Source organism: Salmo salar, chromosome 14 (assembly GCF_965601325.2).
Source record: "Salmo salar chromosome 14, fSalSal1, whole genome shotgun sequence".
Lineage (NCBI taxonomy): Eukaryota > Metazoa > Chordata > Actinopteri > Salmoniformes > Salmonidae > Salmo > Salmo salar.
The window spans coordinates 75012974-75033033 of record NC_138304.1 but is presented as its reverse complement, the minus strand read 5'-3'; the positions used below and the strand labels follow the sequence as shown (position 1 = coordinate 75033033).

The following is a 20060-nucleotide window of genomic DNA, read 5'->3' as shown; positions in this document are numbered from 1 at the left end:
GCTAAATTCAACTGTGTTCACATCCAACATACCTTTTAAGGTTTAAGGAAGTCATACAGAATATTCCAGAAAACATTAATAAACAAATGTCAAGCTATATGAATGGTACCTTCATACCTGAATGGTTATGCCTCATTTAGCAAAGTACCAGATGTAAAGGCCTTTCATATTTCTTTATGTAGGATGAAGGGTGTAATGGGCAATCCATGCCACACGACGGTGCCATAACACCATTTAATTTGCAGTGGCAACCAAAAGGCAACTGCCAAACACACATTTTACCTGTATGACTACTGCTCCATGGCAACTGAAGACCAGCTTTTAACTGGAAGACTGAACTAAAAGTGCTACAGAATTCATAATTATATCTATCACTTTTGCTTGTCAATGTCATGAGTGCAATTTCAAACATTAAAAGCCTATTACAAACTTCTGAGTTGCTCGATATGGGCATATTTACCATGTACTTACGGTTCTTGGTTAGTACTGTTATCTAGAGGACTCGGAAGGGAACCATTTATTATCCTATCACAGAGTTTAACAGTCAAAGCAGCATCCCTTTTCAGACTTGTCTCCAATAATCACTTGATGTAAAAGAATACAGACAATTAAACCATAACATAAGGACAGGTCCCTGTTTGACATACTTCTCAATCTGCAGTCTACTATGCTAAGTGTGCTACATACTTCTCAATCTGCAGTCTACTATGCTAAGTGTGCTACATACTTCTCAATCTGCAGTCTACTATGCTAAGTGTGCTACATACTTCTCAATCTGCAGTCTACTATGCTAAGTGTGCTACAGCTCGGTAGAGACGTACCCACATACACAGAGGCGTTTAGTTATGCTAAGATGTGTAAATTGATGAATCAACACATGAGGTGAGGTCTCCCTTTTACCATGTGAAAATAGATTGACCATAACTCAGGACTGAGTAGCAATAGAAACCAAAACAAACATGACTGAATCACTCTGAAAACTATGATTTACATCAAAGAATATAGTATGGGAATGGAATTTGGTATGGTAATGTCTGAACTTTGGGGGATATTCTTTCGTTGTTATTGCTGTAGTGGCAGTCTTTGCCCTCCAAAATGTTCCCTTTTCAATCAGGATTTTAAGTGTGAATACGACCAAGATGCCTTTTGTCATGTCATTTAAAGAAAATCAAATTCTTGTTGCTAATCTAGGTGTTTTTTTGTCTTACCTTCACAGGTTGGGTCCTTGATACTATTCCTCTTTATGGAAGAGGAAGATAGAGAATATTCTTGTCTTGGTGTGCTGGGCTGACTGGCAGAGTTTGATTTAGTGGCTTGCTTGCTGGACTGATGACCATCTTTCACCTTCTTTTTCTGCAATATCCCAAACGTCTCTGGGCTGAGCCCATTCAATAAGGTGCGGCTATTTCTACTGTCACCCTGCTGGTGGGAGATCCCACCGCTGCCACCATTAATGACAACATCCTGGGCCCCTTTCTTCTTCTTGCTTTGGGAGGAGTCCAGCTGCCTCTTCCGCTTCTCCTGTTTCAGAGGCACATACTCGCCCTTCTCCCGGGCAAACGCCACCTCGCCATCCACCAGCCTCTCCTCCCAGCCTAGGCTTTTATCTGTCACCTCCACCACACACCCTCTGGTGACCAACTGCCAGGCCTGGTAACTGCATACCGGGTCCAGCTCGGGGATCCGTCTTCCAAGACTCCCCTCCATAGCTGCCTCTCCAGCCCCGGATGCCCTGAGGTTAAGGCATTCCAGGAAGCGCCTCTTGGCGGCAGGTGACGGCGAGCTGTTGTCGGGGTCTTGCTGCGGCGGCTTGCTGGGGGTGTGGCTCTGCTTGTGGACCCTCTCGTGCAGCCGGAGGGTCTTGCGGTCGTAGAAGAAGTTGCCGCAGCCGGCACACAGCTCGTAGAGACAGTCATCGTTCACCAGGGACGCCGGCTTCCGGGGGACCCCATTGAGGGTGGTCTGGGACTCGCTGCTGTCGCCACTCCCACCCCGCAGCTGGCTCTTGGCCCGATGAATCCGCATGTGGCTCTGGAGGAACCAGGCCTGGCGGAAGTGCCGGCCGCAGATGCGGCAACCGTGGTCCAGGGAGCCACGGTGCTTCTTCATGTGGGCCTTGAGGAGCAGGGCCTGGGGGAAGACCTGGCTGCAAGAGCCGCAGGGAAAGGAACCCGCACCGTCCCCATTGTCCACCCAGAAGGTCCCTCCCAGAAGTGAGTCGCCCTCAGTCGTGGTTTGCGGCTCGTCCTCCTTGCCGTCATCCTGGACGACTGCTTCTTCGCCTTTCTTCTTGGAGCTTTTATTTTTTGTCTTGCCGTTGACTTTGTGCTTCTTAGCCGAGGTGCCATTGGCGAGGTTGTCGGCGGGACTATCCAGTTTCTTAGGGTCCCACTGTGTTTGTCCTTGCTCCCCAACCCCCTCCTCACTGTCAAACTTGCCCAGGCTCCGGCTGAGCAGGCCCAGCTTGTGGCTGCGGATGTGGGCTTTCAGGCTGCCCTTCTGAGCAGCCCGGTGTTCACAGTAGGGACACTTGTAGGGCTTCTCCCCAGTGTGCCTGCGCATGTGCTGGGACAGCGAGCTCAGGAGAGGGAAGCCCCGTCCACAGAGGCCACAGGTGTGGCCAGAGGCCGTCGCATCGTTCTCCTCCTGGTCACTCTTGACAGCGTCGGCCTTGCTTTGGTCCGCCTGCTCCTGCTTCGGCTCCACCTCCATTTCCGGCCCCAGGGCTGTGGTAGCTCAAGTGTCTGTTGATCCCTGATGAAGAAAACTGACCCGTGCGTTCCAAAGTCATAAGGTTCTCATAGAAATTGCGATGGGGGACATGTTTGTAGATGTTGCTTTACTTCTGTTGTTGGAGGGATTGTCTTTAACCATCATTAAGACTGAAGAGATGATCATTGAAAAATACCTGAAAAAACAACAAGAAAAAAGGATTAGAAAACATTTAGAATGTAATAATAGGTGATATGATAATCACACAACCAATGCAGTAACTGACATCTGGTAGGCTATATTTTCAACCCAGAGACAGACAGAGACAGAAAGAACCCAGTTGGCACAGTCACCAGGAGGTCAAGCAGAGAGGAAATGCTATCATGCCGCAGTCATCAACAACAAAGCAACTTTGTTTAAAAGACTAGCCTCTTTAGAATGATAGTTGCTAATAAATAGAAAATACACATCCCGTTCCCTGGTATGCTCAGTTAATAAAAATCATTTTTACCACACCCTAAACACAGTTTGCAATCATTTGAAAGAGCTTCTCCCACTGTTCCCCAGTGCAACGTGTTTAAGTATGAGCATTATTACTCAAAATCTTACTTTCTACATAGTCCGTTTCTCACTGTGTATGTTTCACTGTCACAATGTAAGAGGGTGTTACGTCTGTGCATATTTCAGTTTTATAAATGTAACAGTGTGTGTAAGAAAGAGGAGAGGGAGAGAATTTGCATGACACTGATTTTGGAATGGCTATTGTCCCGAACAGGATGATTGACAGTTGTCCTTAAAAGAAGCTTATACTGAAAGTGTGTGTGTGTGTGTGTGTGTGTGTGTGTGTGTGTGTGTGTGTGTGTGTGTGTGTGTGTGTGTGTGTGTGTGCGCTCGTGTTCTCTGTTTCCCATGCCTTAATTGAGTGTGTTTAGTGAAGCATGAAGAGGTGCATTCAGTCCTGACCAGTCAGGATGAGACCTCAGGGCCAGTCCATTCCAAACCCCATCAATACACCATTATCAACAAACTACATTTATTTCTCTCCATCTCATACACACACACACACACACACACACACACACACACACACACACACACACACACACACACACACACACACACACACACACACACACACACACACACACACACACACACACACACACACACACACACACACACACACACGCAGACTGAGACTCACACACACATACACACACACACACACACACACACACACACGCAGACTGAGACTCACACACACATACACACACACTCACACAATCCCAATACTGACAGTGAATGCCAAGGTCACATTGAGAGTGGTAGTAATATGAAGGGAAATGACTAAATGTGCCATCATCAACAAACAGTAGTTAACCTCACTCCTACAAGACACCCTGAGAGAAAAGCAAAGATAAAAAATAATGAAAAGGGGCAGGGGGCGTCAGTATAATCACGAGAATATATGATAAACCTGTTTTCGTAATCAACCTCCAGCACAATAGATACCCTAAAGTCAAATAAAACAAAATGTGTTCCTATATCAAACATCTTCAGAAAAATTATTATTCATGTCAAAGAGAAGTATTTATCTTTGTGAAGGGGCATCGGTTCCAAGCTGTTTTTTATTTTTGTGGATGATATACACACCTCCATTACAGCCAAGTAATTGGCAACAGGGAGGTGGTTTCCAGACCACAGCAGAAGATGTTGGTTTCCTTCTCGAAAACTACAACAGTGAGAAAAGTGCCCAGGCTCTCTTATAGCCAACGCAGGGCAGGCAGCCGCGGGAAAGAAACATCACTGTGTCAGCTGCACCAGAACTGTCACATTTCCTCACGTCTCGCTCTCCACCTATCACCAGGGGGTCTTTGGGGTCCTACGGTGGCCATTGTTGGACAATGGGCCCAGCGCCCTACACATCAGCGCCCTGCAAAAGATGTCTGGGGGTGGGAGGGCAGTGGAGTTGGGGGGGACGATGACAAAAGAGACCGTGTGCGTGCATGTATGTGTGTGTGCCTGTGCGTGCATGCGTTCATGTGTGTGAGTCTCAGTATGTGTGTTTGTGCGCGCCACTTTGGGCTTTTCGCTGTTTGTGCTCTACCAGCGAAATAGAGAAGAAACTGGCGTGGGCTCCAGAATGGGAGTTGAGTTAGACGAGTGTGGCGGCAGGTGTTAAGAGGGCAGACGCTGACAGATTAGTGCACGGGCCGAGTGGCACAGTGTCTCTGGGTGGGGGGGACAGGGAGGGGGGTGGTTAGTGGTAATTAAGAGGTTAAGGTGAAGGCCGGGTGATGAGGGGTTAACACAATAGGGGGATGGTGGGATGATGTCAGAGCGAAAGGAGGCAACAGATGGTAGTGGAGGCCATCAGTCCTGTGTGTGTTGGTTCTTCTACCCTTGTGGGGACCTAAAATCCCCAAAAGTCCACACAAGTATCGTAAAACAAGAAGAGTTCTCCCTCGTCGGGACATTTCCCACGTCCCCATGAGGACAAATGCTATTTTAAGCTTTAGGTTAAGGTTTAGGTTTACAATTAGGATTAGAATTATGGTTAGGGTAAGGGGTTAGGTTTAGGGTTACGGGTTAGGTGTTAGAGAAAATAGGATTTTGAATGGAAATACATTTAGGTCCCCACGAGGATAAAATAACATAACGAGTGTGTGTATGTAGTATTTCCAACTAGGCACTCTTGAGGGAATTGTCAGGTCATGGATCTTAAAAATCCATATAGCAACCTCGACTAGCCTAATTACTTCATCTTTTTTGAAACTCTCAAATTCAATTCGGCATAGTGCTCCCATCATTTTGGACCAATGAGAACAAGCTACAGAAATGTAAGACAGACATCTAGACATACTTAGAAACTAAACAACTCCACCAAACCTTCCTGAATAGAACACACACACACACTCAAACACCCACAAACACACACACACACACACTCAAACACCCACAAACACACACACACAAAACAAAAAAGGCTTTCTTTGAGGGGATTTAAACACATGCTGTGTCATTTAGTGAGAAGGCTTCTGACAGAGTGTGATGTGTGTTCTGACCTCTGACCTCTGGCTGTTCCTTTATTAGTCACTGTTCGTATGAATCTCTGTGTTCTTCAAAAGCCCAAACTAAACAGAAATGGGCCTAATACAGAAGACCATGATCTTGAATGATCATTGATTTGTGCAATAGACAACATGCCAATAGAAACTATGGGCAAAAAGTACAATCTGCAGTATTTACAATTCAAAACAAATGTAAGTGATCTATTAACTCTATGTTGAACCTTTCAAAGAGGTAAGTTCTATTGAAGATGAGAGGGGCAGTGTTCCCTCAATTGGTCTACATGAAGGAAGGCAACATAGGCTAGGGGTTTCCAACCCTGTCCCTGGAGAGCTACCCTCCTGTAGGTTTTCACTCCAACCCTAATCTTGTACACCTGATTCTAATAATTAGCTGGTTGATAAGCTGAATCAGGTTAGTTACAACTGGGGTTGGAGCGAAAACCTACAGCAGGGTAGTTCTCCAGGAACAGGGTTGGAGAACCCTGATATAGGCTATAGCTTAGCTAGATAACACATTCAATAAAAAAATACTGGAAGTGTGATGCTTTAGACACACACACACACACACACACACACACACACACACACACACACACACACACACACACACACACACACACACACACACACACACACACACACAACAGGAACAAAAAACAGGATAAACCGATGGAGGATACACACACAGGCGCAGATAGCCAAACATGTTGCTCTGGGCTGAATTTGTTCTTTACAGACCCTCTCTCTTTTTTTCTCCCCCTCTTTTCTTTGACAGATGAATAGCCATGTCCAGTCAGCTGTACTCACGTCCAAACCAGCTCAGCACAAACTCCCCATGGCCAGGGCTCTGCTGCTGAGCTAAGAGCCTGTGTATGTGTGTGTGTGTGTGTGGTGAGTGAGAGAAAGAGAGCGACAGTAAGTGAATACATGTATGTGTGTGGCTGTGTGCACGCACCAGTGTACCCATGTCTGAGTATGTGAGTACGTGATGAAGTCATCCACATATGCTCTCTCAACCAACCGCAAACTGTGCCAACGTAGCCACTAGTGCTAGCATGTGACAGTTCCTATGCTAATGTTATTCTATACAGTGTGCTTCGGTCAGTGTTCCAAATGAGTGTTTTGCCCAATCCCAAATCAACCTCTAGCCCCCTACTCCAGGGTTTCCCAAACTCGGTCCTCGGGACCCAAAGGGGTGCACGTTTTGGTTTTTGCCCTAGCACTACACAGCTGATTCAAATAATCAACTAAACATCAACCTTTGATCATTTGAATCAGCTGTGTAGTGTTAGGGCAAAAACCAAAACGTGCACCCCTTGGGTGAGTTTGGGAAACTCTGCCCTACTCCCTCCGAGATCTGTAAGGATTGGATAGGCATACACAATGAGGTGAACATTCCTGTGAGTTTATCAAAGGGCAAGGTGCAGTTATTATGATATTGCTTACACCTATCTAATTGTTTCGTTTCATAGAGGGTAGGGGTCAATTTGGGATTGGGTGAATGCATCCCAGTGTTAGAAATGTTTTGTTTTATCTTTATTTAACTAGGCAAGTCAGTTTAAAACAAATTCTTATTTTTTAATTTTTTTCACCATTATTTAACCTTGTAGGCCAGTTGAGAACAAGTTCTCATTTACAACTGCGACCTGGCCAAGATAAAGCAAAGCAGTGCGACAATAAACACAGAGTTACACATGGGATAAACAAAAGTACAGTCAATAACACAATAGAAATATCTATATACAATGTGTGCAAATGGAGAAAGGAGGTAAGGCAATAAATAGGCCATAGTAGCGAAGTAATTACAATTTAGCACATTAACACTGGAGTGATAGATGTGCAGATGATGATGTGCAAGTAGAAAAGAGCAACAAAAAAAGTAAATAAAAACAATATGGGGATGAGGTAGGTAGTTGGATGGGCGATTTACAGATGGGCTGTGTACAGCTGCAGCGATCGGTAAGCTGCTCAGACAGCTGATGCTTAAAGTTAGTGAGGGAGATATAAGTCTACCCTGGTCCCCAATTGGGACTCCCAATCATGGCCAGATGTGATGCAGCCTGGATTCAAACCAGGGACTGCAGTGACACCTCTTGCACTAAGATGCAGTGTCTTAGACCACTGCGCCCCTCGGGAGCCCAAGGTTTCACCATGATTGTTTTGTAGGTGGAAGGTATAGAATAGCAGACAAAACAGGAGAAGAAACACAGACTCGCTGTGTGTAGACGTGTAAGAAACACAGACTCACTGTGTGTAGACGTGCAAGAAACACAGACTCACTGTGTGTAGACGTGCAAGAAACACAGACTCACTGTGTGTAGACGTGTAAGAAACACAGACTCACTGTGTGTAGACGTGCAAGAAACACAGACTCACTGTGTGTAGACGTGTAAGAAACACAGACTCACTGTGTGTAGACGTGTAAGAAACACAGACTCACTGTGTGTAGACGTGTAAGAAACACAGACTCGCTGTGTGTAGATGTGGAAGAAACACAGACTCACTGTGTGTAGACGTGTAAGAAACACAGACTCACTGTGTGTAGATGTGCAAGAAACACAGACTCGCTGTGTGTAGATGTGCAAGAAACACAGACTCACTGTGTGTAGACGTGCAAGAAAATATTGTGTGGAAACATGTCAGAAACACATATATGAAACACTATGTCTAGGTAAAAAACACTGTTTATAGATGTGTCAGAACAGTGTGTAGATAAGTTACACACATTGTCTAACATCCTGCTTAATGACATAACACTGTCATGGATAGATACAGTACGTAAGAAATACTGAAGAAAATACTGTAGATGTGTCTCAAACACTGTGTATACGGACGGGTAAGAAACACTTGGTACATTTGTATGAAAAACAGTGCAGCTGTGTAAGAAACGCTGTGTATAGATGTGTTACATAAATTCACTTTGTATGGATGTGTTCCACACAATGGGAGTGTTAGAAATACTGTTTATAGATGTCAATCAGCTAAACAGACATATGAGGTAGGATGTCTTGTCACCATTCCCATAACACCACTCTCCCAAATCCACAAAAAAGTTCTAGTAATATATCCCACAAAAAAAGGTGAAAGTAATTGTTAAAATAAGAGTAAGACATAGGATGAAGTCTCATGTTTATGCTTTGTTTAAGCATTCAGTTATGGCATAAGAGGTGACAAATGTGCACTCGTGCAAACACACAGCATGTCTGGCCCTTAAGGCTTCCGGCAGCTGGTGTGGTTATGCTGCTGCTGCCGCTGTGTGTGTGTGTGTGTGTGTGTGTGTGTGTGTGTGTGTGTGTGTGTGTGTGTGTGTGTGTGTGTGTGTGTGTGTGTGTGTGTGTGTGTGCGCGCATTTTGGAGGCAAAGAAAGCAAACACACATCATACTCCCATCGCCCTCCTTGTTCAACTCTCCCTCCCTGTTACACAACAAATACACAGGGAATACCCTTGATAGCATGTGATGAGCTGCTCAATGATCTGCCTTTTAACATTCTAGGCCTGCTACACCGCTGCAATGTGCTGGAGGTAAACCAGGGAGGGATCTTGAGCACGGAAGGTGAAGGAATGAAGAAAACACATGCAAAATGCACATTTCTTTTTTCTTTTTTATTTAACTAGGCAAGCCAGTTAAGAACAATTTCTTATTTACAATGACAGCCTACCGAAAGGCCTCCTGTGGGGACGGGGGCTGGGATTAAAACGTTTAATATAGGACAAAACACCCATCACGACAAGAGAGACACCACAACACTGCAGAAAGAGAGACCTAAGACAACAACATAGCATGGTAGCGACAACAACATGGTAGCAACACAACACAAACATTTTATTTATTGTACCCGGTAAGTTGACTGAGAACACATTCTCATTTACAGCAACGACCTGGGGAATAGTTACAGGGGAAAGGGATGAACGAGCCAATTCTAAACTGGGGATGATTAGGTGACTGCAATAGTATGAGGGATAGATTGGGAATTTAGCCACAACACCAGGGTTAACACCCCTACTCTTACAATAAGTGCCATGGGATCGTTTGTGTCCACAGAGAGTCAGGACACCTGTTTCACATCCCATCAAAATGACAGCATCCTACAGAGGGCAGTATCCCCAATCACTACCCTGGGGTATTGGGATATTTTTTTGGACCAGAGGAAAGGGTGCCTCCTACTGGCCCTCAAACACCACTTCCAGTAGCATCTGGTCTCCCATCCAGGACTAAACCTGCTTAGCGTCAAAAGCAAGCCAGCAGTGGAATGCAGGGTGGTATGCTACTGGCAAGCAACAGCACAAAGGCAAGAAGATAGAGACAACAATACATCACGCGAAGCAGCCACTACTGTCAGTAAGAGTGTCCATGATTGAATCTTTGAATGACGAAATGGAGACAAAACTGTCCAGTTTGAGTGTTTTTTGCAGCTGTTTTCCTGTCACTAGCTGCAGCGAACTGAAAAGAGGAATGTGTGTGCTTTGGGGACCTTTAACAGAATGTGCCTGGCAGAACGGGTGTTGTATGTGGAGGATGAGGGCTGCAGTAGGTATCTCAGATAGGGGGGAGTGAGGCCTAGGAGGGTTTTATAAATAAGCATCAACCAGTGGGTATTGTGTCCGATATACAGAGATTACCCGTTTACAGAGGAGTACAGAGTGCAGTAAGGAGCATTGGTGGCAAATCTAGCCCTCGAGAGCACCCTTACCTGCCGATCTATAAATTATGTCTCCGCAATCTAGCATGGGTAGGATGGTTATCTGAATCAGGGTTAGTTTGACAGCTGGGGTGAAAGAAGAGCGATTACGATAGAGGAAACCAAGTCAAGATTTAACCTTAGCCTGCAGCTTTGATGTGTTGAGAGAAGGACATTGTACTGTCTAGCCATACTCCCAAGTAATTGGCTTATAACAGTTACGATCAGCTTGATCTCTCTCCCTTTAAATAAAGGACGTAAAGTGGCTGTCTTCCAAGCAATGGGAACCTCCCCAGAGGAGAGAGGCAGGTTAAAAAACGTCAGAGATAGGCTTGGCGATGATTGGGGCTGCAATACGTTTTTGGGGGTCAAGTTTAAGGAGCTCCTTTAGCACCACAGACTCAGTGACCGCCTGCAGGGAGAAACTTTGTAGCGGGGCAAGGGAAAAAGGGGCTAGTCGCATTAGAAAGCTTGGGATATGAGGACATACAGTGCATTCGGAAAGTATTCAGACTAGGGATGGACGATATATCAGTGAACATATAGGAATCGATGTCCGATGTCTAGTTTAACGCCGATGTTAAAAACAGATGTCAAAGCTGCCGTGCATACCTATATAACGTAGGTACATGACGTAATGACGCCACGCAAAATGTTGCGCTACACGTTCAACACAGCATCACTAACCTAGCCTACAATGTCTGCTGTGTGGATCGAGCAATCATTTGAAAGAGAAAGAACATTTCAGCAAGACAACTCAAAGGCGAAACCCATTAAAGCCAAGATAATGGAATTCATTGTCCTTGACAATCAACCGTTCTTTGTCGTGGGTTTTGTTGGCTTTCGCCGACTGGTTGAGCACCGGTACACACTACCAAGTGCGCTATTTTTCAGATGTTGCACTAACGGAGTTACACAGTAACAGCGTCACTGCTATTAGCTTCACGACATGCATACTATGGAACGCCGTTTAGGTCTTCGCGTGTTAAAAAGATGCAGTAGCACTGTCAAAGCTGTACAAAAAAGTCTGCAAACGAGCAAACACCGGCCACAAACGATGTGATTACAATACCGCATTGGTAATAAAGAATCATTTGTTTGACCGCAAATTCTGGGGTAGCTAGCTTTAGCTTGGTACCTAGCTAGCACCAATACAACCTGCCTGAAAACAATGACCAGTAGAAACTGCAGTCATTTTCATTATTCTTAACAATGATTTAGGAATCCTTGTGAGTAAGTATTAGCTAGGTTGCCACTTGTTGTTCACCTATTAAAATTGAACTTCAGTTCATGAAAATAAATAGCTAGCCAGCTACTTAACCCTGTTGCCCAAAGCTAATGTTATAAGCAGCCAGATATCTTCATCTGGCTAGTGAGGCTCGACCAGACTGGGTTATGTGTTGTGAAGCTAGCTACAATAAGGATTAGGCACAATAGTGGAATTTGCAGATGGCCTTCAAAATAAAAGTATGGCATTGACTGATGCAAATGAATACACATAGTAGAATTATGCCATACCTTTATTTTGAAGGCTAATCGCAAAGTCCACTATTGTGGCTAATCCTTATTGGGGCTAGCTTCACATAGATGTGTCCGACCACCATTAATCAAATAAGAACTGTCTTATAAATTAGGGTTATTTTAGATGATGACACCTAGCTATATAGTCAACTAGTTTAGCTAGCTTAATAACAGATTATGTCGTTTTGCTATGTTTTTGGGGAAGAACATTGTTTGCATCCATTTTTTATGACCAGCACTGTAGGTGCGCTAGACAACTTGACCAGCATCATAGTATACGTATCGATGAATCGTTGTGACATATGAAATACGAGTGATAGTGTAATCAATGTGTAATAACTAAGTAAAAAATGTATGAACGCGTTAAATTATTATGTGACGTGCAGTCATATTCAAGTCCTGATTGGTCAACAAGCTTATTTGACACATCAAATCTTTTTTGACATGCAAAGACCCAAATGGCGTTCCATAGAAATCCTGGTTGAGAATGAAACGACTGAACAACAAAACAGCACAGCAAGTAAGTGAAAGAAATAGGTTTTGATTATGTTTTATTGGTAATGTGGACATATGTAAATGCCAACAAAATAATGTTTGGGTCAGTGTGGTGTGTGTAACCTTTATTTAACTAGGCAAGTCAGCTAAGAACAAATTCTTATTTACAATGACGGCCTACCCCGGCTAAACCCGGACAACGCTGGGCCAATTGTGCGCCGCCCTATGGGACTCCCAATCACGGCCGGATGTGACAGAGTCTAGATTCGAACCAGGGACTGTAGTGACGCCTCTTGCACTGAGATGCAGTGCCTTAGACCGCTGCGTCCATGTGTGTGTGTTAACTATTTAACTGTACTAGAATGCTTAAAAGGCCGCTAAAATTTAGAATATCGGTTATCGTTGTCAGTATCGGGGGTTTTTTGGCAAGGAAAATTTTGGTCATGATATCGGCCAAAAATGTCATATAAGTGCATCACTAATTCAGACCCCTTGACTTTTTCAAAATTTTGTTACATTACAGCCTTATTCTAAAACTGATTACATTGTTTTTTTCCCCTCATCAATCGACACACAATACCCCATAATGACAAAGCAAAAACAGGTTGTTAGAAATTTTTGCAAATGTATATAAAAAAAACTGAAATATCACATTTACATAACAATTCAGACCTTTTACTCAGTACTTTGTTGAAGGACCTTGGCATCGATTACAGCCTCGAGTTTTCTTGGGTATGACACTACAAGCTCAGCACACATGTATTTGGTGAGTTTCTCTCATTCTTCTCTGCAGATCCTCAAAAGCTCTGTCAGGTTGGATGGGGAGCGTCACTGCACAGCTATTTTCAGGTCTCTCTCGAGATGTTCCATCGGGTTCAAGTCTGGGCTCTGGCTCGGCCACTCAAGGACGTTCAGAGACTTGTCCCGAAGCCACTCCTGCGTTGTCTTGGCTGTGTGCTTAGGGTCGTTGTCCTTTCCTCAGTGCTCTGGAGCAGGTTTTCATCAAGGAACTTTGCTCTGTTCATCTTTCCCTCAATCCTGACTAGCCTCCCAGTCCCTGCTGCTGAAAAACATCCCCACAGCATGATGCTGCCACCGCCATGCTTCACCGTAGGGATGGTGCCAAGTTTCCTCCAGACGTGACGCTTGGCATTCAGGCCAAAGAGTTCAATCTTGGTTTCATAAGACCAAAGAATCTTGTTTCTCATGGTCTGAGAGTCCTTCAGGTGCCTTTTGGCAAACTCCAAGCGGGCTGTCATGTGCCTTTTACTGAGGAGTGGCTTCCGTCTGGCCACTCTACCATAAAGCTGCAGAGATGGTTGTCCTTCTGGAAGGTTCTCCCATCTCCACAGAGGACCTCTAGAGCTCTGTCAGAGTGACCATCGGGTTCTTGGTCACCTCCCTGACCAAGGCCCTTCTCTCGTAATTGCTCAGTTTAGCCAGGCGGCCAGCTCTAGGAAGAGTCTTGGCTGTTCCAAACTTCTTCCATTTAAGAATGGTGGAGGCCACTGTGTTCTTGGGAACCTTCAATGCTGCAGACATTTTCTGGTACCTTTCCCCAGATCTGTGCCTCGACACAATCCTGTCTCAGAGTTCTACAGAAAATTCCTTGGTTTGGTTTTTGCTTTGACATGCACTGTCAACTGTGGGACCTTATATAGACAGGTGTGTGCCTTTCCAAATCATGTCCAATCAATTGAATTTACCACAGGTGGATTCCAATCAAGTTGTAGAAACATCTCAACATTCCATAGCAATGGAAACATCATGCACCTGAGCTCAATTTCAAGTCTCATAGCAAAGAGTCTGAATACTTATGTAAATAAAGTATTTGTTTTTATTTTTAATACATTTGCAAAAATTTCTAAAAACCTGTTTTCGCTATGTTGTATTTTGGTATTTTATTAGGATGCCCATTAGTTGTTGCAAAAGCAGCAGCTACTCTTCCTGGGGTCCACACAAAACATGAAACATACAGAATGACATAATACAGAACATCAATAGACAAGAGCAGTTCAAGGACAGAACAACATACATTGTTTAAGGGGATACTGTGTGTAGATTGAATCCATTTTAGAACAAGGCTGTAACATTAAAAAAAACTAAAGGGGTCTGAATACTTTCCAAACGCATTGTATAGCTCCCCTACGTGAGTTTAAGGCACGATTTTGAGCAATTCCAGAATGTTGTGTATATGAGGTGGCGCTTCTTCTATATTCCTGGTGGGCCTGACAATGGAGCACAGACCTCTCTCTCTATCTCTGCAGCCTGGATTGGTTGGTGTGGGGGACACAGGAGTATAATCTGGTGGCATTAACTTGCTCTCTAAAAAAAGCACTCTCGACAGGGATTAGATTATCATGGTAAAGTCAGCTCAGACTCTCTCTCTCCATCCAACCCTCTGTCTGTTTCTCTGTCAAACGCAGTGTATAAAATAATCTGGAACGATACAAGGGTTAAAGACCAAAATGAGAGCATCTAAAGAAATACAGCCAACATGTCCAATACATACGATCCATCTCATCCAAGTCCATCTAATTTCACAGACAGCACATCTTTCAGATTTAATTAGTGGTAGCCTGCCAGGCTAATGTTTTGTAGATCAAACAATGATAGTGTCATTACACAGAGATTACAATAAGTATCAATTTGCTGATTGTATACTTTTAGTAGAATAAGTGTCAATTTGCTGATTGATACAATTGTAGGTGACATTGGTGGAACTTGATGATGAAATGGTAAACATGGTGATAATCCTAGTATCGTATAGCCTGGCAATAAGCACAATATTTCCAGATGCATCTCCATCACAGAAAGAGTAGAGTAAGGAAAGCTTATATAATTATGAAATGAAAGGCATGCAGTCTAAAGCCGGTAAAACGTATCGCCTAAGGCTGTGTAGGCTACATCTAAACTATCACTCTTATGTAACTTTATCCAGAAAGTAACTACCCACATAGACAACAGATTAACATCCAATTTTGGTTGGCATTGGATTGAGTTGTCAACAAATGTGATTTCAACTTGAAATAAACCAAACCATGAAATCCTATTGTTGATATCTAGGACAAGAGTCTTTCAAATAGGATAAAAGGCCATATCTGAAACATTTGTACAAATTCCCCATTAAAAACAATTACATCACCACCCAGTCTATCACCACCTTTCACAACAAACAGTATTTAGTCAGTAGTTAAACTGTTTTTAACAAGTAATTAGGTCTATCATTAAATCATTTGCAGTCTATCAATCACTAAATAAAACCGATAGTTTGTAGAAAAAATAAGGAAGGGAAGCACTGCTAGGGTACACAATGGTAGGCATTTTTGTAAATAGAAGGTGCTCTTTGGTCAGGAAGTACAACATACATCTGTGTACTCCCTGACGAAGGCCAAGCTGCCGAAACACGTCAGAGTTTTTCATCTTTGCTCCATTGAACATGCCATACAAATAAAGGCATTTGAATTATATGAAGAGTTCCTTGGTCTCCCTTGCTTTTAAAAAATAGATTGTTTGTTGACAGTTTGAGCATCTAGACATCATCCATGAGGGACCAATCTAATGAAGTGCTATCCAATATGTCCTCATTTCCTGTGTGCAATTAATGACAGCTGGCAGAATCTCAACACCGACGCATTGGGAGACTACAGTATAGGCTATAGGTAACCGGACACCCTGAGACCCATCTAATCATGTCTTCTTCTCCCTGTCTCAGAGGGCTGAACAGAAGGGATCTGGGTCTGCCTTGCCTCCTCATCTCCCATCTGGACAAATTAACAATGTTTCCCCTACAGATGTGAGATCTTAATTTGAGCCATTTTGCTATAGCAGGAAAATAATCCTGCAGCAACAGGAAAATGTAATTATTTTTTGTGGATTATAATTAATAGAAATTTTTGTAGGGGTTGATACATTTTTCATAAGGGTAAATCAAGTTAGAAATTTCAAAGTGGAAATTACAAACTTCAGAAGACTTTTTAAACCTAAAATACACTATAACTTTAAAATATCCTGCATTGCAGGACAGTTCTTCTGCAACCTGGTCAAATTAAGATCCTACATCTGTATATTGAAATGCCAACAAAGCGGGGTTCCCCGCTGCCTCAGAGAATTTGGTTTCAGTTGGTCTATCCACTTACATTTTTTATGTTGGTTGTAATGGATGGTGATTGTGAAAATAGGAATCTAAGGGCATTGCGACGATTCCGCCAGCACTGTCTCGTATTTCGCAAAGAGTAATGGGGTAGATGAAAAGTGGTTTGGCTACAATGTGCTATCTAATCTATAGAGCCCGACCAATATATCGGTTTATTGGCCGATATTGGCCTTTTACCGCTATATAGGTATCGGCCGATAATAAATAAGATGTGGCCATTCTCATGATGTGTCATTACTGTCAAAATTTATAAAAATCTAAATTTGAAACATAGTTATTGGACAACTACTCTTTTGGATGGCAATTTTTGAGAATTCAGTATGGAAAAATATTTGTTTTCACGTTGTAAAACAGTATATCGGCAGATATCGGTATCAGTAAGTTTTGTCCCCTCAAAAAAACACATCAATCGAGCTCTACTAATCTAACATTCAAAAATGTTACCTAGGTGACATCATCTGCTGAACCCCATTTCATCAATGCATCAAAGCTGGGACCGAGAGACAGAAGATATTTTTCAATATCAAGACCATCAGACTATTAAACAGCCATCACTAACACAGACAGGCTGCTGCCTACATACAGACTTGAAATCATTGGCCACTCTAACAAATGGATCACTTGTCACTTTATTAATGGCACTTTAATAATGAGGTTTACATATCTTTCAACTCTCATCCCATATGTATATATTGTATGTTATACCATCTATTGCATCTTGCCTATGCCGCTCGGTCATTGCTCATCCATATATTTATATGTACATATTCTTATTCCATCCCTTTATTTAGATTTGTGTTTATTAGGTAGTTGTGGAAATTGTTAGATTACTTGTTATATATTGCTGCACTGTCGGAACTAGAAGCATAAGCATTTAGCTACACTTGCAATAACATCTGCTAACCATGTGTATGTGACCAATACAATTTGATTTGATTTGTCCCTCAAAACCATCAGAATTAATCTAAGATAAAAAAAATTCAATAATGTTGATGTTTTTTTGTGAGGAAGTCACACCATTTTACATCTAGCTAAGGATTATTTCGCTTCAATGATTTGACTATGGGTACTAAAGCTAGCATACATTTTTATAACAGCTTGCTATCTGAGCCAGTCAGTGAAATGATGCTGCTGACCAACCCGCTACTAACTTAGTGCTTAACACACATTGTTGAATCTTCCAAAAAAAGCTAGTTGGCATGATACTGTAGTAGTGCTAATTCTTTGAGTTTTCCGGAATGAGCTGTTCAGCCGCGACTCATTGCAGTAGCCTCCCGAGTCAGCTGTTGTGCTCAGCCTACCCAACGATATAAAGCAACGTTAGCGATCACGGGGAAACATGCTGATCTACAGACTGATTTCTGATAACAGTCCCTCTTAAATTTGGGGCTGCAAGTCTACAACTTTAGGGTAATTTAAAAAGGCTAAGAAATGTTTATGCAGAGCTAGCTAGCTAGCCAGCTATGTCAGTAAGCTAGCTACAATAGTTAGCTAAGCAGCTGGTCACCGACATCCTGGCACAGAATGTTTGCAGGAGATAGCCACCGCCTTGTTTTTATTTTCTCACAATGGCAAACTATTAAATCACTGTCAAAGTTTGTAATAATTTAGCTAGTAATTCTGCCTATTTCATGGAGAGTCATGCGAGAGGGCAGTGATATGTAACGAGTGTGCTGAGAGTCGGGAAGCAAGTGTTTTAATAAATAAAAGAAACAATGAACACGAAACACAAACACCACACCGACATGAGAACAGAGTTAATAACACCTGAGGAAAGAACCAAGGGGAGTGACAGATATAGGGAAGATAATCAAGGAGTTAATGGAGTCCAGGTGAGTGTCATGAGGCGCTGGACGATGGTGACAGGTGTGCGGGATAATCAGCAGCCTGATGACCTAGTGGCCAGAGAGGGAGTATATGTGACAGTACCCCCTCACCGAACGCGCGGCTCCAACCGCAGGACGCCGTCAAAGGGGATGAACCCGGGGATCAGGAGTGGACTGGTCACCCCTGCTGATGCATCAGAACCTGTTGAGGCATGGGAACTTGTCGAGTCAGCTGGGGCGCGGGAACCTGACAGATCAGTTGAGGCAGGGGAGCCTGGCGATCCGTTTGAGGTATGAGAACCTGATGAGCCGGTGGAAGCAGGGGAGCCTGGCGATCCAGCTAAAGCATGAAAGCCCTTCGAGCCGGCTGAGGCAGGGGAGCCTGGCGATCCGGCTGAGGCATGAGAACCTGACGAGCAGGCTGACGCAGGGAAGCATGGCGATCTGGTTGAGGTATGAGAGCCTGTAGCAGTTCGGACCCGACGTCATTATTCTGACACAAAAAATGTAATTAAATAAACACTCCCTGATGCTTCCTTTAGGTGAGGTGTTATTCTGTAATGTCGGGAAGCAAGTTCAGGGAGTGGGTGTTTTAATAAATAAAAGAAACAATGAACACAAACAATGCACCAACATGAATAACACCTGAGGAAAGAACCAAGGGGAGTGACAGATATAGGGAAGATAATCAAGGAGGTGATGGAGTCCAGGTGAGTGTCATGAGGCGCAGGTGCGCAAGATGATGGTGACAGGTGTGCGGGATAATCAGCAGCCTGATGACCTGGAGGCCGGAGAGGGAGTATGCGTGACATGATATCACAAATTAGTAACTATGTTTTCATTTTTGAATGGCTGACGCTCTGGAATACAAACATTTTAGGATGAGTTTGAGTGATCATGGAAAAATCGATACAGTTACATATCGGGATATCATTTTTGACGATATTTCATCTTGTATTGTTTTGACAAAACCAATGACTGAAATAAGACTCCAGTATTTTCTCCATTATCGCTTGTTCTCTATCTTCATTTTAAATAGGGAGCCAATTTGTTTTCAGCGCTTTTATTTCCATGACAGATCAAAACTAATTTTCTCATGGCTCGCTCATCCCTCGGCAGCAGACATATGGTGAGCAATATGTTTGGAACATCGAATAGCAATAAAATCCCAGTATCGAATCGCAAATTAATATAGAATCGCAAGCATCGCATATTGTGTTGGCACATAAGTATTGTGATAATATCGTATCGTAAGGTCCCTGACAATTCCGAGAACTAATGAGTTCCACGTCCTACAAGACGGGTCGTTTGAAGTACTAGCATCACGTAAGAGTGACGCCACCTTTTGGAAGACAATGAAGGGGTCACTACTACAGCAAGAGTGGGAGGAGGAGAGCGGAGAACCATGGGAGTATGAGTTTTCCCAGCAGATCAATCATTAAAGAAAAACTCCACCCAAAAACTTTTGGTATTTATTTAATTTGTCAATTCTTGATATAGTCCCAAAATGTCTCCCAATGTAGTTTACTTAAATTAATAGGCCTAATTTGAGGAATAAACACATGGGAAAACACATTGGCACCTACATTACCAGTCAA

General features: G+C 43.3%; 1 protein-coding gene across 2 annotated transcripts in view; it reads right to left on the bottom strand.

Annotated features, from left to right (window-relative positions):
- Positions 1 to 20060, bottom strand: part of LOC106569865 (zinc finger protein 516) — a 34249-nt gene that overhangs the window by 7411 nt on the left and 6778 nt on the right. For both annotated transcript variants that reach the window (XM_014141543.3, XM_082961194.1), the window contains exon 3: positions 1209 to 2908. In XM_014141543.3, the coding sequence (XP_013997018.2) occupies positions 1209 to 2712 (1504 nt within the window). In that variant the 5' untranslated portion in view covers positions 2713 to 2908. The remainder of the gene's footprint in view (positions 1 to 1208; positions 2909 to 20060) is intronic.